At 44.6% G+C, this 26,927-nt stretch overlaps 1 protein-coding gene across 5 annotated transcripts in view; it reads right to left on the bottom strand.

Annotated features, from left to right (window-relative positions):
• The window catches only part of dnai7 (dynein axonemal intermediate chain 7), a 79,906-nt gene that overhangs the window by 3,018 nt on the left and 49,961 nt on the right, over positions 1-26,927 (bottom strand). For all 5 annotated transcript variants that reach the window (XM_080207197.1, XM_080207199.1, XM_080207200.1 and 2 more), the window contains 5 exons: positions 26,088-26,202; positions 21,910-22,046; positions 18,652-18,835; positions 14,204-14,418; positions 1,144-1,302 (listed from right to left, as the gene is read on the bottom strand). In XM_080207197.1, coding sequence (XP_080063323.1) covers positions 1,144-1,302; positions 14,204-14,418; positions 18,652-18,835; positions 21,910-22,046; positions 26,088-26,202 — 810 coding nt within the window. The remainder of the gene's footprint in view (positions 1-1,143; positions 1,303-14,203; positions 14,419-18,651; positions 18,836-21,909; positions 22,047-26,087; positions 26,203-26,927) is intronic.

Here is a 26,927-nt window from a genome sequence, read left to right as displayed (position 1 = left end):
ACACACCCCCCTCCCCTCCTCCTCTCCCCCCCCCCCCCCTCCCTCTCCTCTCCCTTCCTCTCCTCTCCTCTCCCTTCCTCTCCCTCTCCCCTCCCTCTCTCTCCTCTCCTCTCCTCTCCCTCTCCCCCTCCCTCTCCTCCCTCCCCCTCCTTCCTCTCCTCTCCTCCCCTCGCCTCTCTCCTCCTCCTCTCCTCTCCTCTCCTCTCCTCCCCCTCCCCTCTCCCTCCCTCCCTCTCCCCCCCCTCCTCCTCCTCCCCCTCCTCTCCTCCTCCTCCCCCCCTCTCCTCCTCCTCCTCCTCCTCCTCCCCTCCTCCTCCTCCTCCTCCCCTCTCCTCCTCCTCCTCCTCCTCCTCCTCCTCCTCCTCCCCTCTCCTCCTCTCTCCTCCTCCTCCTCCTCCTCCCCTCTCCTCCTCCTCCTCCTCCTCCCCTCTCCTCCTCCTCCTCCTCCTCCCCTCTCCTCCTCCTCCTCCTCCTCCCCTCTCCTCCTCCTCCTCCTCCTCCTCCCCTCTCCTCCTCCTCCTCCTCCTCCTCCTCCTCCTCCTCCTCCTCCTCCTCCTCCCCCCTCTCCTCCTCCTCCTCCCCCCTCTCCTCCTCCTCCTCCCCCTCTTCCTCCCCCTCCTCCCCCCTCTTCCTCCCCCCTCTCCTCCTCCTCCTCCTCCTCCCCCCTCTCCTCCTCCTCCTCCTCCTCCTCCCCCCTCTCCTCCTCCTCCTCCTCCTCCTCCCCCCCTCTCCTCCTCCTCCTCCTCCTCCCCCCTCTCCTCCTCCTCCTCCTCCCCCCCTCTCCCTCTCCCCCGCCCTGTGAAGCAGCAGGGCTAACCACTGTGCTGCCCAAATCCTGTAATGCATTATATGTAGCATTTGGCAGTATTTGTGGAAATGATACTCTTCCAGCTATGAACAAGCTGGCATCTTAACATTCTGCAAAATACAGGTTGGCTGTCCAGGGCATTTGAGGCAGTTTGTTTTGTGATGTGCAACTTCGAATGCAGTGCCTCCCTGGAGCTCTGGGCAATTGAAGCTTCTGTAAACTTCATTCCTTATGATCTTCAAAGCATATGCTGGGAGTTATTCAAATCAAAACTGTGCCTGACTGACCACAGAAACTGTGATGTGTGTCTTTTTTCAGAAACAAAAGCTGCTCACCTTGGCATTTATTTTAACGTATTTCTCTGAATCCTGTCTGGGGAAAATGTTCAATCCTGCATTTATCATTGACGTGATTAGGGAAGAAGCAGACATCCACTTTCCTCTTAAATTGGAGATCTTATCCTCCACAGGGAGTGGGCACAGTTGGCACAGGTCCTGTGGGTTTTATTAAAAACATACTAAGCTGAAGCAGTTACTAGGTGCAGTCATTCAGGCAATTTACATATGCATGAGCTTGTCTGCGTGACATTGACAGGAACCGCTGAGTGAAATTTGCCCACAAATTCAGCAACTCGTCATAGGATCCCTGCAGTGCAGGAGACCTTTTGGCTGGTATTGAGCCAACAACAATCCAACCTAGGTCCTATCCCCTTACCCTCGTGTATTTATCCTACTAATCCCCCTGACGCAAAGAGGCAATTCACCATGGCCAATCCACCTAACCTGCACATTTTTGGACTGTGGGAGGAAACCCACGCAGACACAGGGAGAACATGCAAACTCCACACACTCACCCGAGGTCGTAATTGAACCTGGGTCCCTGGCGCTGTGAGGTGGTCGTGCTAACCATTGTGCCACCCAATGCAGAAATATTGAACTCTTTAAAGAAGGCCTTTTTTTAAAAAAATACAAAAAAAGACACTGGTCAGCAATGGTTGCCACGTGTCTGCTACTGTAAAGTTGTGATGTAGAGATGCCAGCATTGGACTGGGGTAAACACAGTAAGAAGTCTCACAAGGACAAAACTGCCTCATCACCTGTTGAATTTCATCTTGAGACGTAGCAGAGTTTTAGAACTATAAAGATCAGAAAAGGTGATGACGAAGACATATCAAATCAAACTCCTTCCTAGGAATATACAGACAGGAGGTTTAAAAATTGGTTATGCCAAGCTGAATCAGAAAGAGGTGATGAAAAAAAAGTATGGCATGTGTATGAAAACATAAGAACATAAGAAATAGGAGCAGGAGTAGGCCATCCAGCCCTTCGAGCCTGCCCCACCATTCAATAAGATCATGGCTGATCTGTCGTGGCTCAGTTCCACTTTCCCGCCCTCTCCCCATAACTCTTAATCCCCTCTCTTATCAAAAACCCATCAACCCGCTTCTTAAAAATATTTAGCGAGGCAGCCTCCACCATTTCAACGGGCAGAGAATTCCAGAGATTCACCACCCTTTGAGCGAAGAAGTTCCTCCTCAACTCCGTTCTAAACCGCCTCCCCTTTATCTTGAGGCTGTGCCCCCTAGTCCTACTGTCTTTTTTGAGCGGGAAGAGTCTCTCCACCTCTATCCTATCCATCCCATTCATCATCTTATACGTCTCAATGAGATCTCCCCTCATTCTTCTAAACTCTAACGAGTACAAGCCTAGTTTATTCAGCCTCTCCTCATAGCTCAACCCCCTCAACTCCGGTATCAGCCTAGTAAACCTCCTCTGCACTCCCTCCAAGGCCAAAATATCCTTGCGCAGGTGCGGCGCCCAAAACTGCACACAGTACTCCAGCTGCGGCCTCACCAATGCCCTATACAGCTGCAGCAAGACCTCCCTACTTTTATATTCAATCCCCCTCGCTATGAAGGCCAGCATCCCATTCGCCTTCCTGACCACCTGCTGCACCTGCAAGCTGGGTTTTTGCGACTCATGCACAAGGACCCCGAGGTCCCTCTGCACTGTCGCCTGCTGCAGTTTTTCGCCATGTAAGTAATAGTCCTTCCTACCATTCTTCCTACCAAAGTGGACCACCTCACACTTGCCAACATTAAATTCCATTTGCCATTTCCTGGCCCATTCGCCCAGCCTATCTAGATCCTTCTGCAGACTCTCCACACCCTCCGCACAATTTGCCTTTCCCCCAATCTTGGTGTCATCAGCAAATTTCGACACCCTGCACTCGGTTCCCTCCTCCAATATAAAACACTGCTGAAAAAGTAGTTCTCTCTCTTCTAAGTTAAGCAAATAACTTCATCATTTATTCTTTTAACTTTGTATTGGACTCTAATTTTCTTACTCCTGATGTGGGGGACTAACGTACACTCCTCCTCACCTGGTCATAATACAATCTGCCAAAGCAGGACGGCAACACCTATTCAGATTACCCCACATAGGGAATGCAATCTTTGTCTATGGCATTTTCTGTTTCTGTTCCAGTCAGCAGGGTTGGCAGCATCTACTAGAGTTAACCAGTTTGGAATGATCATTTGCCAGAACTGAAGGATATTCGGGATGAGTGCAGATCTAATAAAAGTGGGCAAGAAAATGAGCTGTGGTAGGGGAGGGTTAAGTGACAACAGGGCTTATGGTGCAAGACACAAGGAGGTGATAGAAGACAAGTGTAGAAACCAAAGTTGGATCAAGGAGATCTAACAGCAGAATCTCAGAATAAGAAAACTCGAGAAATCTGGTAAAGAAAAGATTCTTGGGGCTCAGAAATGAGGGATTAGAAAGGCAATTTGACCCCAGGGTGCAGATAATATTGCTGCCATGTACTGTTGGAAATGCCCACCCCTCCTCAATTTCAAGTGTATCAGAGGCAACCATCCTCCATCCATTTCTCGCACTTGTTATCTAAGATAAAATAAAAGCAGTGATAATTATCTATGGATTGCAGGTCCATGCATTATTCCAAGCCTGCACGACAGATCAGCCATGATCTTATTGAATGGCGGGGCAGGCTCGAAGGGCTAGATGGCCTACTCCTGCTCCTATTTCTTATGTTCTTATGTTCTTAAGCTGCCCATTGCAAAGGATAGCAGTTATTTTGGAGACCCACGTTCATCAGTTTCTGCCAGATTTTAACTTGATACTTGCACACCATCATTTGGTGTGACAGTGGCTAAACAAGAGTGGGACTGGGTACCTTGACCTTTCTCCAGGTGCCGTCCCTTCTCCCAAGGAATCCAGGAGAAACCATAAAAGGAGCACCAGCCAGGCACCCAAGGCATTCACCTAGGGCAAATCAAGTGCCTTTGTCAGTGACCCCCATCAACTCCGGCAGGTCAGGGTATATCTGTGCCCGAGAAGAGATAAGTGGCTAGGGGGTGGGTGTGGAAATTTGACAATGGAGTTTTTGAAATGGTGACCGAGAAGGTAGATGAAAGCAGTGCAGTTGATGCTATTTACATGGACTTTAGCAAAGCCTTTGACAAGGTACCGCATGGTAGGTTGTTGCATTAGGTTAAATCTCACGGGATCCAGGGCGAGGTAGCCAAATTGATACAAAATTGGCTTGACGACAGAAAACAGAGGGTGGTTGTAGAGGGCTGTTTTTCAAACTGGAGGCCTTCAACCAGCAGTGTGTCTCAGGGATCAGTGCTGGACTGACTGTTATTTGTCACTAACATAAATGATTAGGATGAGAATTTAGGGAGGCATGGTTAGTAAGTTTGCAGATGACACCAAGATTGATGGCATAGTGGACAGATTGCAATAACATTTTGATCAATTGGGCCAGTGGGCTGACAAATGGCAGATGGTGTTTAATTCAGATAAATGTCAGGCGATTGCACCAGGGCAGGACTTACTCAGTTAATAGTAGGGTGTTTGGGAGAGTTATAGAACAAATAGATCTAGGGGTAGAGGTTATTCACTCCTTGAAAGTGGAGTCACAGGTGGACAGGGTGGTAAAAAGGCATTCGGCTTGCTTGGTTTCATCGGTCAGAACACTGAATACAGGAGTTGGGCCGTCTTGCTGAAGTTGTGCAAGGCCACACTCGGAATACTGTGTACAGTTCTGGTCACCCTATTATAAAAAGGAAATTAGTAAACCAGAAAGAGTGGAGAAAAAACTTACCAGGATGCTATCAGGATTTGATGGTTTGAGTTATAAGGAGAGGCTGGATAGACTGAGACTCTTTTCCTTGGAGCATAGGAGACTTAGGGATGATCTTATAGAAGTCTATAAAATAATGAGGGACATAGATCAGCTAGATAGTCAACATCTTTTCCCAAAGGTAGGGAAGCCCAAAACTAGAGGGCATAGGTTTAAGGTGAGAGGGTCTAGAAGGGCATTTTTTTCCACACACACGGGGCCAGGAACGAGCTGCCAGAGGCACTAGTACAGGCGGGTTCAATTTTGTCTTTAAAAAGCATTTAGACAGTTACATGGGTAAGAAGGGCGTAGAGGGATATGGGCCAAATGTGGGCAATTGGGACTAGCTTTGGGGTTTAAAAAAGAACAACGTGGACAGGTTGGGCAGAAGGTCTGTTTCCATGCTGTAAACCTCTATCACTCTATGAGGCTGTTGCCAGAGAACAGATTAAACAATCATTTTGCACATGGTGAGTGTTTTAGGATGGCCTTTGAATATTGGGAAAGAGATGTCTGGAGCAGAGAAAAGCCTGAGCTATCTGGTGGGCGTCTGAGGAGCTCTCCTAGCTCCAAAAACTGGAAAATATTTGAAGTAGCTTTGCTGTTGTCTCTTCTGGTCCTGGATCTACCACTGACAGGTCTGGCTGGTGGGGGAAGCCTACAGGCCTGAATTTAAGATGACATCTTGGAAACAACCTGCGTATTTAAACAAAGGTATTATTGACCTTGGCTAAGATCATTGCTGTCTGCGTCTTAAAATTGCCATTGGCAGGACTGAAGGCAAGATACCAGTTGATGAGTTTCCCATGCCATTTTAATTCAACCCCATCTTCCCCAGCCTCATGATCTGCCTGATCCCGTGTGCCATTTCAAAGAGGAGGAGCTGGGAGTTATCCTTTGTGACCTGCCTAAATTTACACCACTCACTGGCCACATGCACCCTGTTTATTGCTTTGCTGTTTGTGGGAGATTGCTATCTCCAAATTACTTGCTGCATTTCCCACTCTACAACACAGTGACTAAACTTCAAAAGTAGGCCAATAGTATGTTCTCAGCCAAGAAAAGTTCTATACAGAAAAAAGTATTTTAATTTTTTCTCCCCACAGATGACAACTGACCTGCCGAATGAATTTCTTTTCTGTTATCATAAGAACATAAGAAATAGGAGCAGGAGTAGGCCATCTAGCCCCTTGAGCCTGCCCCGCCATTCAATAAGATCATGGCTGATCTGAAGTGGCTCAGTTCCACTTTCCCGCTTTCTCCCCATAACCCTTAATCCCCTTGCCTACCAAAAACCTATCTACCCGCGTCTTAAATATATTTAGCGAGGTAGCCTCCACCACTTCAACGGGCAGAGAATTCCAGAGATTCACCACCCTTTGAGTGAAGAAGTTCCTCCTCAACTCCGTTCTAAACTGCCCCCCCCTCATCTTGAGGCTGTGCCCTCTAGTCCTGCTGTCCTTTCTGAGCGGGAAGAACCTCTCTACCTCTACCCTATCCATCCCCTTCATCATCTTATACGTCTCTATAAGATGCCCCCTCATCCTTCTAAACTCCAACGAGTACAAGCCCAGTCTATTCAGCCTCTCTTCACAGTTCAACCCCCTCAACTCCGGTATCAGCCTACTGAACTTCCTCTGCACTCCCTCCAAGGCCAAAATATCCTTGCGCAAGTGCGGCGACCAAAACTGCACACAGCACTCCAGCTGCGGCCTCACCAGTGCCCTGTACGGTTGCAGCAAGACCTCCCTACTTTTATATTCAATCCCCCTCGCTATGAAGGCCAGCATCCCATTTGCCTTCCTGATCACCTGCTGCACCAGTAGGCTGGGTTTTTGCGACTCATGCACAAGGACCCCCAGGTCCCTCTGCACCGTAGCATGCTGCAGCTTTTCGCCCTTTAAATAATAGTCCCTCCTACGATTATTCCTGCCAAAGTGGATAACCTCACACTTACCAACATTGTATTCCATCTGCCAGGTCCTTGCCCACTCGCTCAGCCTATCTAGATCCCACTGCAGACTTTCTACACACTCCACACAATTTGCTTTTCCACTTATCTTTGTGTCATCAGCAAATTTCGACACCCTACACTCAGCTCCCTCCTCCAGATCATCTATATAAATGGTAAATAGCTGAGGCCCCAGCACCGATCCCTGGGGCACTCCACTAGTCACCTACCGCCAATCCGAATAGCACCCATTGACACCTATTCTCTGCCTCCTATTTGACAGCCAATCCTCTATCCACGCTAACACCTTACCCCCAACTCCATGCCCCCTAACCTTCTGTAACAACTTTTTGTGCGGCACCTTATCAAACGCCTTCTGAAAATCGAGAAACACCACATCTACCGGTTCCCCTCCGTCCACCGCGCTAGACACATCCTCATTGAATTCCAAAAAATTCGTCAGACACGACTTCCCCTTAACGAATCCGTGCTGCGTCTGCTCTATCAAACAATTCTTCTCAAGATGCCTCGCTATTCCTTCTTGTTATTTCTTCTTGTTATCATCTTGTTTTAATACTGTTTTATGGCAAAAGTCTTCTGCAGATGAGAATATGAGCATAGAGTGGAATTTGAACAGCACCTATCTTCCTTTTATTTAAGATAGCAGCCAATAAACTCACATCCACCGTACATTAATAGAGTTTGCACCACAGGAACCGATCATTCTGAACAGATGGTTCCTTGCGCTGGTATGTTTTGTACAGATTTCCTTCTACCATACTTCTTGTAATCCTATTGAGTTAAGATTAAAATCTCTAAACTGACAATGTACAACGTTTAGTAACATTGTGAATCAGAATACCATGAACAGATTAGGGTAGTTAACTAAGGTTATGCAATAATTATTACACAGAAGGAGGCTATTCAACCCATCATGTCCATGCCAGCTTCCTGCAGGAGCCACTCAGCGAGTTCCATTCCTGCAATTTTGTTCTCGTCAGATAATTATCCAATAACCTTACCCAATACCGAGGCACTCAAGCTGACGCTTGTCAGTTTGATTTGGAAGTTTAACTGTCCGCAACTTGAAGTGTTCTTTAACCAAAAGCAAAACAAATTCTGTTATCAGGTTTCCGTCAAATTGGGATCTATTTTTAATGTATGGTGGGTGTGAGTTTATTGGCTGCTATCTTAAATAAAAGAAAAAGATAGGTGCTCTTCAAAATCCACTCTATGCTCATATTCTCATCTGCAGAAGAATTTTGCAATAAAATATTAAGATTGATTCTAGTTAAACTCCAATTTGTCCAGATAGAAAAAGTAATATCGGTGATCTATCAGTGTGTTAGCTGATATATTACAGAACAAGCTGTGGAACGTCTATTGTTAAGAATATGCTATTAATTGGTTTATGAATTTAAATATTTACCACCATAATTGAGTTTGAGGTATTAGACTGTATACAATAAACTGCTCCTAGAACCATAGAAAATTACAGCTCAGAAACAGGCCTTTGTCTGTGCCAAACCATTTTTTGCCTAGTCCCACTGACCTGCACTTGGACCATATCCCTCCACACCCCTCTCATCCATGAACCCGTCCAAGCTTTTCTTAAATGTTAAAAGTGACCCCGCATTTACCACTTTATCCGGCAGCTCATTCCACACTCCCACCACTCTCTGCGTGAAGAAGCCCCCCCCTAATATTCCCTTTAAACTTTTCTCCTTTCACCCTTAACCCGTGCCCTCTGGGTTTTTTTCTCCACTAGCCTCAGTGGTAAAAGCCTGCTTGCATTCACTCTATCTATACCCATCATAATCTTATACACCTGTATCAAATCTCCCCTCATTCTTCTACGCTCCAGGGAATAAAGTCCTAACCTATTCAATCTCTCTCTGTAACTCAGCTTCTCAAGTCCCGGCAACATCTTTGTGAACCTTCTCTGCGCTCTTTCAACCTTATTTACATCCTTCCTGTAACTAGGTGACCAAAGCTGTACACAATACTCTAAATTCGGCCTCACCGATGCCTTATATAACCTTACCATAACACTCCAACTTTTATACTCAATACTCCGATTTATAAAGGCCAAAGTACCAAAAACACTCTTTACGACCCTATCCACCTGTGACGTCACTTTTAGGGAATTATGTACCTGTATTCCCACATCCTTCTGTTCAACTGCACTCTTCAGAGTCCTACCATTTAGCCTGTACGTTCTACTTTGGTTTGTCCTTCCAAAGTGCAATACCTCACACTCGTCTGCATAAATTCCATTTGCCATTTTTCTAGTTGGTCCAAGTCCCTCTGCAAGCTTTGAAAACCTTCCTCACTGTCCACTACACCTCCAATCTTTGTATCACCAGCAAATTTGCTGATCCAATTTACCATTTTATCATCCAGATATTGATATAGATGACAAACAACAATGGACCCAACACCGATCCCTGCGGCACTCCAGTAGTCACAGGCCTCCACTCAGAGAAGCGATCCTCCAGAACCACACGCTGGCTTCTTCCATTGAGCCAGTATCTAATCCAATTTACAACCTCCCCATCTATACCTTGCGGCTGAACCTTCCTAGCTAACCTCCCATGAGGGACCTTGTCAAAGGCGTTGCTGAAATCCAGGCAGACAACATCCACCGCCTTCCCTCCATCCACTTTCCTGGTGACCTCGTCGAAAAACTCTAACAGATTGGTCAAACGTGACCTACCATGCAAAAGCCACGTTGACTCTCCCTAATAAGTCCCTGTCTATCCAAATATTTGTAGATCCTATCCTTTATCACACCTTCCAATAACTTGCCCACCACCGACGTCAAACTTACTGGCCTCTAATTTCCCGGATTTCTTTTGCAACCTTTTTTAAATAACGGAACAACATGAGCCACCCTCCAATCATCTGGCACCTCCCCTGTGAATATTGACATTTTAAGTATGTCTGCCAGGGCCCCTGCAAGTTCAACACTAACCTCCCTCAAGGTCCGTGGGAATACCCTGTCCGGTCCTGGGGAATTATCCACTCTGATTTGCCTCAAGACAGCCAGCACCACCGCCTCTTTAATCTGTAAAGGTTCCATGACCTCCCTACCTGTTTGCCCAATTTCTGTAGACTCCATGCCCGTTTCCTCAGTAAATACGGATGCAAAAAACCCATTTAGTATCTCCCCCATCTCTTTTGGTTCCATACACAGTCTACCACTCTGGTCTTCAAGAGGACTAATTTTATCCCTCTCTATCCTTTTGCTCCTAACATACCTATAGAACCGCTTTGGATTTTCCTTCACTCTGTCTGCCAAAGCAATCTCACCCTTTCTTTTAGCCCTCCTGAGTTCCCTCTTAAGTAGCTTCTTGCATTTTTTTTTTACACTCCTCGAACATCTGATCTGTTCCTTGCTGCCTGTACATTTCGTACAACTCTCTCTTCCTCTTGATCGGAGTTACAATCTCCCTCGAGAACCAAGGTTCCTTATCCCTATTTACTTTGCCTTTAATCCTGACAGGAACCTACAAACTCTGCACTCTCAAAATTTCTCCTTTGAAGGCCTCCCACTTTCCATTTACATCCTTACCAGAGAACAGCCTGTGCCAATCCACACTTCCCAGATCCCTTCTCATTTCATCAAATTTGGCTTTTTTCCAGTTCAGAACTTCAACCCGAGGACCAGATCTATCCTTATCCATCATCAGGTTGAAACTAATGGCATTATGATCACTGGATCCAAAGTGTTCCCTCACGCTCACATCCAAAGTCACGAGACTGAACTACGTTTCCCTGCAGAAGGTTTTGTTAAAATATTTTTAGAATTCCACTTTATTACATCCTTTGTTTGAAGAAGAACAATTTCCTTAAATAAGTCAGTCACCTTTTGTCGTGGCTGGCTTTCTCAATGTACTGAGATTGTTATCTGGGATTGGGACTGTACCAAGATTGTTATCTGGGTTGGGGAATGAGCAGGGGAAAGCTCTGAAAAAAAAGAGTTCTTACATTTAGAAAAAGTCAAAGATAAAACATCCTGGTTAAAAATAGGTTATGTGAGAGGAGGAGGTGGCCCTGACCATTGTGTTTGGAGAACATTTACCCATTAAAAAAAAATATACATTTCTTAAAACTAGAAAAGGCACAATGCCAAGAATGTAAAATCTCCAGCTAAGTGTCATTGAATTGTGGAATGTTTCATAGGAAGCACTATTATACAAACACAGTCATTCTTAACCATCACAATTTACTCATAACACCTCATTTCAGGAACAGCCCTTTCTACAATAATTTTAATGATGCAAATTTGACTGGAAACTAACAGACAAAAATATCTTATCAAAAAGATTCAAAATATTAATAAAAGGACTAATTTCCAGTCTGCAACAACATTTCTAGAATCTACAGAATTTTGAAAGAAATCCACCCCCAGTGTATCCACAATCTCTCTAGCCACCCCCTTTAGGATGAAGCTCATTGGGTCCAGGGTGTTTATCAACCATCAGTCCAGTTAACTTTTTCAAATACTACCTCTACTAATACCCATTTCTTCCAGTTCCTCGGTTTCACAAGTCCCTTGGTAGCCTAGTGTATCTGGGAGATTTTCTGTATCTTCTTCCATGAAGGTGCAAAGTAACTGTTTAGTTTGTCCGCCACTTCCTTGCTCTCCACTACGTAGATTTTCCTGTCCCCCACATGAAACGGGCATGTTCTACCGAATCTTTTCCTTTTCGTATATCTAAAGAAGCTTTCATAGTCTGTCTTTATGTTCCTCCTTGGTTCACATTCTTGTTCTCCTTTCCCGTTTTTAAACAATTTCTTGGTTCTCCTTTGGGTTCTAAATTGCTCCCACTCCTCAAGCTTATCACATTTGCTGGGATTCTTATAAGCCACTTCCTTTGATCTAATGCAAAATTTAACACTTTTTATTAGCCACAGTTGATTCATTTTTCTCTTTGGGTACTTGTGCCTTAGAGGAATATATATCTGTTATAGACCGTGCAGTGTTTCCTTAAGTACTAGCCATTGCCTGTCTACAAACAAATCTTTTAATCTATTTTCCAGAGTCATTATCATCAACTTGCCCCCCCATGCCTTTATAGTTTTCTTACTTCAGATTTAAGTGGTGAGTTTCAGGATGAACTACATTGCATTCAAACTTAATATGAAATTCTATCATATTATTCTTTTTCCCAAAGACTCTTTTACAGCAAGGTTGTTCATTACCCCTTTCTCACTACACATCACTAAATCCAAATATCCTGATCCTAAGTTGGCTCCTCAACATACTGTTCCAGAAATTCCTCCCCCACAGCATTAGTGCTGATTTGGTTGTTCCAGTCTGCATGTAAATTGAAGGCGCAGCGCTCCGAAAGCTCGTGGTGTTTGTAACCAAATAAACCTGTTGGACTTTAACCTAGTGTTGTGAGACTTCTTACTGTGTTTACCCCAGTCCAACACCGGCATCTCCACAACATAAATTGAAGTTACCCATTATTACTGAATTACCCATGTTACAAGCATCTCTAATTTTCTGATTTATATCACGACCATCATTAACACTACGATTTGGTGGCCTGTAAATGAACACCTTCAATGTTTGCTGTCCCTTCCTGTTTATTGGCTTCTTCAATCTAAGATTGAAGTACTAATGTACTGATTCCACCCCTTATTACCAGCACTATCCCACTTCCTTTCCCATTTGCCTATCCCTCCTAAACGACAAATATCCTTGCATTTTTAGTTCCCAATCTTGGTCACCCTGTAGCCACATCTCCGTAACAGTAATTAAATCATACCCATTTACCTCGCTTTGGTCATTGGAATCATCAACCTTTTTGCAAATGCTACATGCGACCAGCTGGAATGTCTTTAATTCTGCCTTTTTAACATTAGACTTTCCCTATTTGATGTATGCCTATGCTATGCCTGTCTTCCATTTTTGCTTGTTATATTTTTACTTCCTTTCACCAGTTTTGCATTGCCCACCCCGCTACCAATCTAGTTTAAACCCTGCCCAACAGAGCTAGTGAATCTGTCTGTGAAGATATTAATACAGGTTTTGCTAAGATGCAGCCCGTATATCTTTTACTTGCCCCCGAACCAGTTCCAATCAGAAATCTGATGGCTTCCCTCCTACACCAGTTCTCCAGTCATGTGTTCAATCACTCAATTCTCCTGTTTCTACGTTCACCAGCATGTGGGACTGGTAATAATCCTGAGATTACTGCTTTAGAGGTCCTGCTTTTCAATCTCCTGTCTAATCCCCCAAAATCTGTTTTCAGAACCTCATCCCCCTTTCCTACCTAAGTCATTGTTCAACAACCCCCAGAGTCTCGGTGACCCTGGCAACAGGAAGGCAACATGCCATTCTGGAGTCACATCTACGGCCACAGAAATGCCTGCCTGTTCCTCTAACGAATTGATCCCTTCTCATCACTGCTTCCTCCTGTCCTGTAGAGCTGGGCTGCCCATGGTGTCACAAACTTAGCTCTGACTGCACTCCTGCAAGGAACCAGCACCCTCACCAGCATCCGAAACGGAAAACCGTTAACGAGCGGGATCTCCGGACTCTTGCACTACTCGCCTAGCTCTCTCGGAATGCCTGACGTGCAGCCTTTCCCATCTGCTTCCACGCTCCTAGTCTGCAGAGTAACCACCCCTCTGAATATACTATCCACATAGCTCTCAGCCCCGTGGGTGCATGACAGCGACTCCAGCTGCTGCTCAAAAATCCAGAGTTTTTTTGCAGCTGGTGACACTCCCTGCACATGTGGTTATCTCAGTCACTGGTAGTATCCACGACTACAGGACACACATTTCAATGACTGAGTTGCCCTGTAATTTCAGAACTACTTCACTTACGCTAACTTTATGTTACCATGGTTTACTTATACTTAATAAACTTTACAACCATTGATAAACCAGTACTGACAAGTTTCTCTAATACTCAACATACATCCATACAATGAAATACTAATGGTGTTAATATTCCCTGCTGTGGAAGTATTACAAGATGACAACTATATCAAGAGCATATAATACCATTCTGTTTTATGATTTCTGGTAGCCTTGAAACAAGCTGTGTGAATGTCAGACCAAGTAGGGCTTTTAGATTTCCTTCTCTAGTAATGATATTGCGCAACCAGTTGTGTTTTTAAAGCAATCCAGTAGCCTCCGTTGTCTCTTTTTTGGAAGCAACCCACATGCTGTCCAAATATATTGAATTCAATATACCTTCTGACCTCCGGAATTGCTGGTTTAGTACTGACTCATAGCCAACATTGAATTGCAACAAAATCAGGAAAAAAAAATACCTTGATTTGAATTTCCACTTTGGTGAAAGCAGCAACAACAGTTAATATAGCTTCATCTTTAGACAGAGGTCTGATTTCCCAGGATCGGAAAGGCATATTGACATGGTACCTCTGAACCAGGGTGAAAATGTTGAATGTGTCCATCTTAAAGGACAATATCTGTTCCTCTGCTTCATATGTGATGCTGTGAATGCCATCCATCCTCCATTGTTTACCTTCAATTAGAAACAAGTGGTTAAGGCTGAGATTGAATTGTATCATAGAATCCCAAAACTGCAGAAGAGGTCCATTCGGCCCATCAAGTTGCATTGACAACAATCCCATCCGGGCCCTATCCCCTACATATTTACCCGGCTAATCCCGCTAAACTATGCATCCCGGGATACTAAGAGGCAATTTGGCACGGCTAATAAATCTCACCTGCACATCTTTGGGCTGTGGGAGGAAAACCACGCAGACATGGGGAGAACATGAACACTCCACATAGACCAAACTGGGATTTGATGGGTCCCTGGAGCTGTGAGGCAGCAGTGCTAACCACTGCGCCACCATGCCATTGAAGGCAAAGTCATGCCACCAAGGTCAAAAGTGGGAGCTGACTCTGCTTTGGCTGATGGTGGACCCTGGATTGCATATTGCCCAAACAAAGAACAAAGAACAACACAGCACAGGAAACAGGCCCTTCAACCCCGCGCCGCCCATTTTAACACTCAGTGAGTGCCTCATTCCAATCCTCCTTCTACCTATGACTTTTGTTTACATCTCGTGGACTCCACAATAAAGGGGTGCAAATTTAGAGAACTATATGCGCGCCAGATTAAGGGAGATCCAATTTAGGGACAATTTATTAACACCAATCAGCCTAAAAGCACGTTTTTGGGCTGCGGGAGTAGTAAAGCAGCATCTGCAAGCAGCGAATAAAGGTTGCCATCATCTAAGCCTGATCTCAGGATGCCAGGGCCAAGCAGCTTCACTGCCAGTTGAGGCCATCCCTGTGGCTGCAGCTTCAGGGAGAGGGCACATAAAGGGCAAAGTGCCCTTTAAACTAGGTGAGTTAGGCTGTGGGACACTAGGGTCAGGTCCTGATGATCAGCAGGATGGCAGAGGACTCAGGTTGGTTGTGGATTGCAGCAGGGTGGCAGGCAAGCTTCGTAGAAGGCAGAGGCTGGTTCTGGGTGAGGATGGGCATTGGTGGGGAAGGTGCTCAAAGTGATGTAGAAAGAATCACACTGCTAATACATCAAAACTGGCTCCCCAAACAACAAACAGGACACTGGGGGGACAAAATCTAGGGATTTCGACTCTGTGTGGGGTGATTAACCCCTGGTTATTAACCCTTCTACTCAAGAGAAAGGGTCTTCCTATCTACCATATCCATACCACTCATAATTCTGTACACCTCGCTGAGGTCCCCCCTTAGCCTTCTCTGGTCTAAGGAAAACAACCCCAGCCTAACCAGCCCCTCTTCATAGCTGAAGTGCTCCAGCCCAGGCAACCTGCTGGTGAATCTCCTCTGAAACCTCTCTGGTGCAATCATATCTTTCCTAAAGTGTGGTCACCAGAACTGTACACAGTACTCTAGCTGTGGCCTAATGAGTGTTTTATACAGCTGCATCATAACCTCTCTGCTCTTCTACTCTATGCTTTGGCTAATAAAGGCAAGTATCCCATATGCCTTATTAATCACCTTACCTACCTGTCTTGCTACCTTCAGGTATCTTTGGACAGACATGCCAAGATCCTTCTGGTTTTAAGTTTTTTTTAAGTTTTATTTAATAGTGTCACAAGCAGGTTTACATTAACACTGTAATGAAGTTACTGTGAAATTCCCAGTCGCCACACTGTGTTCCGGTAAACAAAGGGAGAATTTAGCACGGGCAATACACCTAACCAGCACGTCTTTTGGACTGTGGGAGGAAACCGGAGCAGCCAAAGGAAACCCAGACATGGGGAGAAAGTGCAGACTCCGCACAGACAGTAACCCACGCCAGGAATCGAACTCGGGTCCCTGGCATTGTAAGGCAGCAGTGCTAACCACTGTATCACCATGTCCTTGTACTTCCTCGCGTCCTAGTATTCAATGTGTATTCCATGTCTTGTTATTCCTCCCAAACTGCATCATCTCACACTTTTCAGGGTTAAAGTTGATTTGCCACTCTTCTGCCCATCTGACCAACCCGTCTATGCTGCCCTGTAATATAAGGCTTGCCTCCTTGCTATTTACCACACCACCAATTTTAAGTCATCTGTAAGCTTACTGATCATACCTCCCACATTCACATCTAGATTGTTAATGTACATTACAAGCAGCAAGGGACCCAGCCCAGATCCCTATGGTACAACACTGGACACAGGCTTCCAGTCACAAAAGTAACCTTCGATCATCACTCTCTGCCTCCTGCCACTAAAGCAATTTTGGATCCAACTTGCCAAATTGCCCTGGATCCCATCAGCCCTTACTATCAGTCTCCCGTGTGGGAGCTTATCAAAAGCCTGACTGAAGTCCATATGGACCACATCAACTGCACTGCCCTCGCAGCCGGCCTACTCAAAAGATTGAATCAAATTTGTTCGGCATGATCTTCCCCTGACGAAACCATGCTGACTATCCTTAATTAATCCTTGTTTCTCCGAGCGGAGATTAATTCTGCCCCTCAGAATTCTTTCCGATAATTTCCCTACCAATTAAGTGAGACTCACTGGCCTGTAATTCATTGGATAGAAAGAAATCCCACAACACCAGCTTAAAGTCCAAACCTGTTTGGACTTGGTGTTGTGGGATTTCTTTCTGTTTTACCCCAGTCCAACGCCGGCATCTCCACATCATTCATTGGATATCCAGAACACCCAGATTTCTCTTCATGAATAAACAGTTGTACACCATGGTGACAAGTGGTTCCGGATGAAATAAGCAAAATAGTGCGGATGCTAGAATGTCAAACAAGAACAGAGCGGGTCGGGAAAACTGGCAGACCTGCCGAGTTTTTCTGGCATCTTCTGTTCTTGTTTAGGGTGGAGCTGTCTATCATTCAGAATCCCCTTTGTTTACTGCGTGTCGCAGAAGGGCCACCATTCAATGCATCCCACCACAACAAATCCTTTAGTGATGCTGTGAAGGTGGGTAAAACATTACAGCAGGGCATTCTCAATTATATAGGCTGCCTGATTACTGAAGCCAGGGAAAGCCCTGCACGGTATGCTGTGGACGACTCACACCTACACACAACCCCAGGGGATGCCCCACTGTGGATGACACACACCCACACACAAACCCCCACCCCCCTCAATGACTGATGCATATTCCTCTAGATCAACAGAGGTTCTGGACTTTGAAAATACATATTTAATTGGAGTAAGCATCAAGTTTTTTTTAATGTCCCTAATCAATAGAATGTTTGAAAAGATCAACTTCAGGAGTGATGTAAATCCACTAATCAGAAAAGGTACAGAAATAAAATACGGGACATAGATAAGCTGCAGAGCTCGGCTGAGAGGTGCAAATGGAGTTTAATGCAAAAAAGTGTGAGGTGATTCACTTTGGAAGGAGTAACAGGACTACAGAGTATTGGGCTAATGGAAGGACTCTTGGTAGTGTTGATGAGCAGAGGGATCTCGGTGTACATGCGCATAGATTCCTGAAAGTTGGCACCCAGGTTGATAAGGTTGTTAAAAAGGTGTACGGTGTGTTAGCTTTTATTGGTAGAGGGATTGAATTTCGGAGCCGTGAGATCATGTTGCTGCTGTACAAAATTCTGGCGCGGCCGCACTTGGAGTATTGTGTACAGTTCTGGTCACCGCATTATAAGGATGTGGAAGCATTGGAAAGGGTGCAGAGGAGGTTTACCAGAATGTTGCCTGGTATGGTGGGAAGGTCTTATGAGGAGAGGCTGAGGGACTTGAGGTTGTTTTCGTTAGAGAGAAGAAGGTTAAGAGGTGACCTAAGTGAGGCATACAAGATGATCAGAGGATTAGATATGGTGGACAGCGAGAGCATTTTTCCTCAGATGGAGATGGCTAACACGAGGGGACATAGCTTTAAATTGAGGGGTGATGATTATAGGATGGATGTCAGAGATAGGTTCCTAACTCAGAGGGTAGTAAGGGCGTGGAATGCCCTGCCTGCAGCAGTTGTGGACTCACCAACTTTAAGGGCATTCAAATGGTCATTGGATATGGATAATATTGGAATAGTTTAGGTTAGAGGGTCATTAGATTGGTTCCACCGGTCGGGCCTGTACTGCGCTGTAATGTTCTATGTTCTGCATGTTAATGTCTTTACTCTTCTTTCATATTTGAACCTTACATTCCAACTCAACTCACACCAACAAGATTAAGATTTCTATATAAGGGCTCAAACTATAAAATGCTGATCGGCCTGATGCACCCGTCCAGTATATTTGCCCATTATTTAAAAACTGATAAACTTGTACGCTGTGTAAATTTGCTACCTTCTGGATCCCATCGAACAGGCTTGGGTTGTTCAAAGAACAATGCTTTAGAAGGAAGCTTGATGGTGATTCCAGCAGGTGGTACCCGAAGGTTTTCACCTTCCTTTTCATCTGATGTGACGGAACTGTCTTCCTTGATGAGCTCTGGTGGGTACGGGCAGGTCAGCAATCCTGTATCCTTTAGCTGAAGAGGATAGAACAATATGTTTATTCATTACACTCATACTATTTGTACACTAAAATACTCAGTGACTATAGAGTAAAGGGTTAACATCAGGAGCACCTTATTAAAGATAACTACGCGGCAATTGTGATATAATGTACACATGATTAAGTAACTGAGATCTGGTGGGAACAAGTACTGTGCGCAGTTCTGGTCGCCTCACTACAGGAAGGATATGGAAGCTATTGAGAGGGTGTAGAGGAGATTTACAAGGATGTTGCCTGGATTGGGAGGCATGCCTTATGAAGACAGGTTGAGGGAGCTAAGTCTCTTCTCCCTGGAGAGACAAAGGTTGAGAGGCGACCTGATAGAGGTTTATAAAATGTTGAGAGGAATAGATAGGGTGGATTCTCGGAGGCTATTTCCCAGGTCTGAAATGGTTGCTACGAGAGGACACAGGTTTAAGGTGCTGGGAAGCAAGTACAGAGGAGATGTCAGGGGTAAGTTTTTCACTCAGAGGGTAGTGAGTGAGTGGAATCGGCTGCTGTCGGTGGTGGTAGAGGCGAACTCGCTGGAATCTTTTAAAAGACTTCTGGATAAGTATATGGGATCTAATGGGATTGGGAGTTACAGATAGTTCTATGGCTTGGTAGGTACGGATGTGATCGGCGCAACTTGTGGGCCGAAGGGCCTGTTTGTGCTGTAGTGTTCTATGTTCTAAGTAGAGCCTGAGATGTAAGTAAACAGAAATATACTTTACAAATAACAGTCACAAACAAACGCTCAAGAAACCCCTCCAAGACCCAAACTCGAAATGAAACAGTGAATGTGCTTAAAGCAGATGAAAAGTTCTTTGGGTGAGTTTTTCTTTACTGTCTAGATCTTCTGTACAAACTTCATATATTTCCACTTGCAGCTATTTCTGCAATCAGGGCAGAATCAACAGTGTAAAAATTCACAGAACGCAAAACATAAGCAAGTTAAATCCACAGTCACGTCACTCAAGTTTCTGCAAACATTAACGTTGGTTCAATGGACCCTTTGTTTGAAACAACGACTGTCCATCAAATTGGCCCCAGTCCCCAGTTCAGGGTGATGATTTTCCACCAACTGTCCCCATTCCGTTGGGTGTGGAGGATGGATCACACTGTGCCAGAATTTCGGACACTGAGGCACCCGTGCTCAGCGTAATTCACTATTAATGACAACTCGCTGTAGTCACCTGCAGTCACTTGAAGCCTCACTCAGGCTTCTTTCTCAAACTGATGCCACAATCACTTTAAATTACCATGAATTTAGTTGCAATGGGTTTAAGTTCAATAAATAGATCTGCCCTTGGTCCACAGGACCTGTAAACAGTTGTCCATCTACTGCCCTCATATTCCTTTACATTCATTGTCTATTGAAAACTGAGATGCATTATAGGCCTCAGGCCTTCATATCTGACATTCCACGGCATTCACCAATTACATGATCTGCCCTTGTGTACCAACAATATTCTTGTAAAGCTATTCCATCTTACCTCACAGTCAACCAATCCCATCTTTCTCTGCAATGCCATCAAGTGATGACATGTATACATGCTATATACAAATATATACGTATACAACTTCATTCCTTTATCTGTTTCTTCTGGCCACTACCTTGCACATATTCACTTGCTGTTATACGTTCTGTACTGTGCTACAAAGTTAACTTTGTAACAACTGTTTAAACGTTCCCCTTTTTGGTAACCATCTAAAAATCTGGAAAGAGCTGGTTAGAAAGAAAACTGATACCATCCCTAAACCAAAACTTTTCATCCTCCAACAAATTACCATAACAAGTGAAATGATTATTTTGTCAATGTTCACTCTAACCCAGCTTATTAAAGCACTTCGAGAATAATGCCTCATTTGCCTATTTCTTGGCTTGACCTGTCCATTGAAAACTGGGAAGCAGGGTGTCTTCTTTACATTACTGAATCAATTCACGTCACCTATTTTTGATTGCTGTTGATCGAGAGAGTAATGTTGTCCAGCGTGCTGAGTGTACTTACTGCTCTTGAAAAGTGGCAAAGGATTTCCTATAACCACAAAGCCCCGGTTTAACCTCAACTGAAAGACATCCTCTCCAACAATGCGGCATTTGATGCAGCACTGAAGTTTTAGCTCAGACCAGTGTTTCCTAAACTGTGTTTACAAGCCCAAGCGGTGTCACTGAACAGTGAGTTGGGTTGCAAACTCCCACTCCTCAGAGACTGTGCCCTGCACTAGCACTGAGGCCCAGATGGTGTCCTGCCCTTGTCTTGCTTTCTCTCCTCTGGCCACGGGCTCCAGCCTGTGGCCAATAATGATGCTCTAAAGCTCAGCCTCAGGATTGCACTTGCTAACTGTGGCATGTCTAAGCCCACGTCTGTCACCCTGGCTTTGTGGAATGAGATAGATGCCAAATTCAGCCAGCTCACGACTCCCTGCTGTGTTTCCGTTGCTTTCTGGTCAAAGTCCATGAGCAGTGGTGGCTCAGGTGAAGTAATGGGTTAATGAATACATAAAACAATAAACTCTTTTTTACAAATAGCTTTACAAACAGATTTTCATATTCATTTGATATGTTAATCTATAATAGGACAAACTTTAATAGTTATATACTGAATTTTACAATGCTGCTTTATTGCTGTTTGTTTTTGTTGGTATCTGGAGTTGCGTTAACTTTTGTGTATTAAAATATGGAAAAATAGATTGGGAAGCACTTGCTGTGATGATGCACTCGAATTTTAAAATGGAGACGTGAAATTCTTGCAGCTCCGATTCTTTGACTTTCCTTCTTTGTGAGAAGAATTGAATGTTGGAAAAGTTTGAGTTTACCACTTTGCGTAGCAAAAATCAGAAACACACTCTTTATTAATATATTTACAATTTTATTACACGTGACACCACAAGAACATATTCTTTCCCTCCAAACACTCCCCCACTGATTCATTCTTTAAACACAATTGTTTCTGCCAGATATCACCAAGTATCACTATTGCATATGCTGACTATGTCACTTGCAATAAAAAAAATTGTTTAAACAGCATTCAGGTACTGCATTATGAAAGTGACCAAAGCTTTTACCTGGACAATTCTCCACCCTTTAACGAACTTGGGTTGAGGTGGCAACTTCAGCACATCAAAATAATAAACTCCGCCCACTGGTGTATACTGACTAAAGTCAACAATATGCCAAACTCCAGCATCCGGTAGTAGACTTTCTGGATGTACGAAAAAAAACACAAATTAAATCAAGCTGTGACCGACAACAGCGTTGTCTTTTCAGGCATTGCTTGGCATGACAGCACTCTTACCTCCCTCTAGTGCAAGTGGCATAGACTTGAACGTACCAGGGGCTCAACTGCTTAGACCGAGCTGGACCATACCAAACACAACGAGGCATTATTCTCCTCAGCCCAAACTACCCTCTATTCCAGGAACACCCACCACCAACCAAATCATTAACATCCAGGAAGCTACCTTAATCTGCAGCTGAGGACTCAATCCGGGAGGATCTCCAGGATTCAGCACTGTGTCGGCACATTCACCAGCTTCTATGAAATTCCTCTTAGCCCTGCCTACAAACTTGTCCACACACAACAGGAAGATTCTACCAAACACATACAGCTGCTGATAGAAATCTCTTCATCTCCCTATCCTTCTACAAGATCCTCCTTGACTCACTCATCTTTGACTTAGTTCTTGGTATCCCTTCTTCAGTTTGGCTATTGTTATGCCCACAAAAGATATATCATGTTACTAACTTTTAAGGTACATATTTTATTCATGGTGGACTCTATGAAGTTAACTTGTGTTTTCTTTTCGAAGGAACTTTATGCTACTGCAAAGATGGCCATTGAGAGTCAGATGATCTGCACTGTGTATTCAAAAACTATCTAACAGTGTTTGTATCTTTAGTTCAATATGAAAGGGGGGACGTTTGGATTTTGAAATGGAACCTGTCTGATTGACACCTCAGACATCCCATAGTCTTTGCCCATGCCAGAGGCAGACATCTTGACATCAGTTCAATGAAAGCTCTCCAGAGATGCACTAATGAAGACTGCTTTTTGTATACTTCTAACAAACGGCAACAAAGGAGTTAATTGCACGACACCACCGTAGTGGGTCAGATCTCAAACAATGATGAGACAGAGTACAGGAATGAGATAGAGAATCTGGTGAACTGGTGTGGCAACGATAATCTCTCTCTCAACAAAACAGAGGAGATTCTCATCGACTTCAGGAAGCATTGAGGAGAACATGCTCCTGTCTACATCAAAAGGGACAAAGGGTTGAGAGCTTAAGGTTTTTAGGTGTCCAGATCATCAACAATCTGTCCTGGTTTCTCCACTCTGATGCCATAGTTAAGAAAGCCCACCAACGCCTCCAATTTCTTCAGAAAACTAAGGAAATTTGGCATGTCAGCTATGACTCTCACCAACTTTTACAGATGCATCATAGAAAGCATTCTTTCTGGTTGTATCACACCTTGGTATGGCTCCTGCTATGCCCAAGACCGCGAGAAATTATAAAAGGTCGTGAATGTAGCCCAATCCATCACGCAAACCAGTATCCCATCCATTGACTCTGTCTATACTTCCCATTGCCTCGGCAAAGCAGCCAATATAATTAAGGACCCCACATTCTCTCTTCCACTTTCTTCCGTCAGGGAAACAACACAGAAGTCTGAGGTCACGGACCAACTAACTCAAGAACAGCTTCTTCCCTGCTGCCATCAGACTTTTGAGTGGATCTACCTTGCATTAAGTTGATCTTTCCCTATACCGTAGCTATAACTATAATGCTACGTTCTGCACTCTCTCGTTTCCTTCTCTATGGATGGTATGCTTTGTCTGTATAGTGCGCAAGAAACAACGCTTTTCACTGTATGCTAATACATGTGACAATAATAAATCAAATCAAAACATTGTGTAGCTATCAAAAGACATGAGGAATTGAATATGTTTATCTTAAGACAAAGGGTGGATGTCTCCCATTTTGAAATGATGTGCAGCTCAGTGTGCCTGCCCCACTGACCAGAATAGTAGGATCCTATGCCAGATTTTGTATTTAAAACCTTATTAATCGTGCAGAAGTGAGCTCCCTTCCAACTATCCTGGTGGGACTGCAGCTGATTCATCCACTTGGACTCAGCTGGTGTATTCGAAGGTCCCAGTGCAGTATTTAAATACCAGCTCAGCACGCTCATGTCACTCTCTCTCCAACCCACCTGTCTTCACCAGGCTCTCCAACACGTCCAGAACCCAGAGGGAAAAGGCTAGCAGTCTCGAGAAGAGGGCAGAATCAGCTTTCAATGCCAGTGTCGTTGAGGCCCTGATTCAGATGGCCCAGGCACACCAATATGGCCTCCACCCCAGAGATGACTCAAAGAAGCACACTAACCTCACCTCTCCTGCCCAGGAGGTCAGCACAGCTATCACCCATCTGTGAACTGCCATCCAAAATGCAGGTGAATGATCTTATCTGCTCCACCAGAGTAAGTCTTCTCTCAGTTCTCTCTAACATCAAGCTCTCAGCATGTACTCAAGTACCTACTTTCTTCATGGATTTCACACATCCATTAACATATGGAGGAACATATCAACACTTACTCTCTCAACAAGACTTTCAAAACAGCACCATCACATCTGTCTTGTTGCCCACACTCCAATCTCTGATCCTCCTTGGTAGGGCACACACACAATGGACATGCATTCCACCCAACCTCTGCTCCGTCCCATCTGATCACACATTTCTTTGTTTTGTTTTGCCAAACTTGCATGCAGCAATCCCAGACCAAGGGAGGGATGACAGTGATCATCGACATCATCAAGTTTGAAGAGGCCACTGCAGAGCTCACCTGTGAAGACTGGGATCATTCCTGGGGTGATACTGGGCTTGGCTTCCCACAACAGCCGAGCTGGGATCTCAGCTCCACTGCTTCACCCCAATCCAATGAGTGCAGTGTATTCTGAATTAGCTTCAGTTCAATAAAACTGTCCTTTTGTCTTTTGTAGGTACCAGCAGACCTACCAGCGGCACCTCTCTGAGCCTCCTGAGAATGTCTGAGGATGAGGGGATTCAGGATGAATGATTACAGTGCTCACCTGCCCTCTCCACCAGCACAGAGATGCACACCTCAGTGAGGCAAGTTCAGACTCCGGCACATTTTCAGGAGAACGGCTTTCAGACACGTCCCTGTAGCAGTTGGAGGCAGAGACATCCAGATCTCCAGCACTCAGAAAGCTACTGGAGACCAGGTAACCACTGAGCCTCCATTAGATGATGGGCCTCTGGAAATGGCTGCCAGCTCACTGGTGGAGATGCAAAGAGACAGTGAGGGGCAGGTTAATCAAGGGTGAGGTTCCTGTTGGATGGGGTGGGCAAGAGTAGGTCAAAGCTATTCCTGCCAAAATGGATGAACTCACATTTACAACATTGTACTTCATCTGCCAAACCCTCGCCCACTCACTTAAACTATCCCTTTGCAGACTTTCAGTGTCCTCTGAGTACTTTGCTCCATTCACCTTAGTGTCAACTGTGGATTTTGATACACTACTTGGTCCCCAACTCCAAATCATCTATGTAAATTGTAAACAATTGCAGTCCCAACACTGATCCCTGAGGCACATCACTAGTCACTGATCGCCAACCAGAAAAACACCCATTTATATAATACAATATATACATATTTTCAGAAAACTACCAGTTTATTGGTAACATTATCAGTTGTGCGACACTTCAAATTCCAAATCATGACTGGAAAATGGAGTTGAGATGCAATTGGCCCATCATTGATTTTCTCATCACACAACAAAAAGACTATTGTTCTCAGTCTTGAATATTTTAATTAAGCATTCCACCATTCCATTGGGGGCGGCACGGTGGCACAGTGGTTAACACTGCTGCCTCACAGCATCGGGGACACCGATAAATTCCCAGCTTGGGTCAGTGCATGTTCTCTCCATGTCTTTATGGGTTTCCCCCGGGTGCCTCGGTTTCCTCCCGCAGTCCGAAAGACGTGCTGGTTAAGTGCATTGGCCACGCTAAATTCTCCCTCCGTGTACCCGAGCAGGCACCGGAGTGTGGTGACTAGGGTATTTTCACAATAACTTCATTGCAGTGTTAATGTAAGCCTACTTGCGACCCAATAAATAAACATCGCTGCCCCAAACAGCATTTTGATTTTCTAAACCTTCTAAAAAAAATGCATTCAATCGTTTCTCAAAACTAATGAAAACTGTACATGGCTGTTTCACCTTCAGTGGGTACTGTACTCAGCAAGCTCTTTTCTGCTTCTTCTTTAATTATATCCATACTTGATGCTCTGCTTTTGATATCCATGTCCTCTTTGGAACTGGTGCTTATTGCACTCTGCAAAATTGTAGTGAAGTGGTTACCTTTTATAAAGATGATTTGACAGTGACAAAACTACAATTACGTATGTTTATTAGAATAGTATCATGATAGTTCACAAGATAATCTTATAATAATTCAGGAGGAAACAGATCTTCATGCTAGAGGTCGTGATGACACAGTGGTTAGCATCACTGCCTCTCAGAGCCAGGGACCCGGGTTCAATTCGCGGCTTGGGTCACTGTCTGTGCAGAGTCTGCACGTTCTCCCTGTGTCCCGAAACCCGAGTGGGTTTCCTTCTGGTGCTCCAGTTTCCTCCTACGCTCTGAAGTACTTGTTTAGGTGCACTGGCCCTGCTAAATTCTCCCTCAATGTACCCAACAGGTGCCGGAGTGTTAATGTAAGCCTTATCGTGACACTAATAAATAAACTTAAAAACTGCAAAACTCTGCTGCCCACATCTTAACCCACACTATATCCCGTTCACCTTGGACCCCAGTGCTTACCGACCCACACTGACTCCTGGTCAAACAACACCTTCATTTTAACATTCTCACCCTTGTTTTTAAATACCTCCATGATTTGAGCCCTCCCCATCTCTGTAATCTCTTCCGGCCTCACAACCTCTTGATATATCAGCACTCATCTTATTTGGATCTCATGAACATTATGAGAATTAAGGATGCATTGCTCCCGGAATCTAAAGGTGCCATGTTAGGAGCGATGCTTTAAAGCCAGATTTA

Source organism: Carcharhinus amblyrhynchos, chromosome 19 (genome assembly GCF_965287045.1).
Source record: "Carcharhinus amblyrhynchos chromosome 19, sCarAmb.v2.hapA, whole genome shotgun sequence".
Classification (NCBI taxonomy): Eukaryota; Metazoa; Chordata; class Chondrichthyes; order Carcharhiniformes; family Carcharhinidae; genus Carcharhinus; species Carcharhinus amblyrhynchos.
This window is presented reverse-complemented; position numbering and strand designations above follow the sequence as displayed.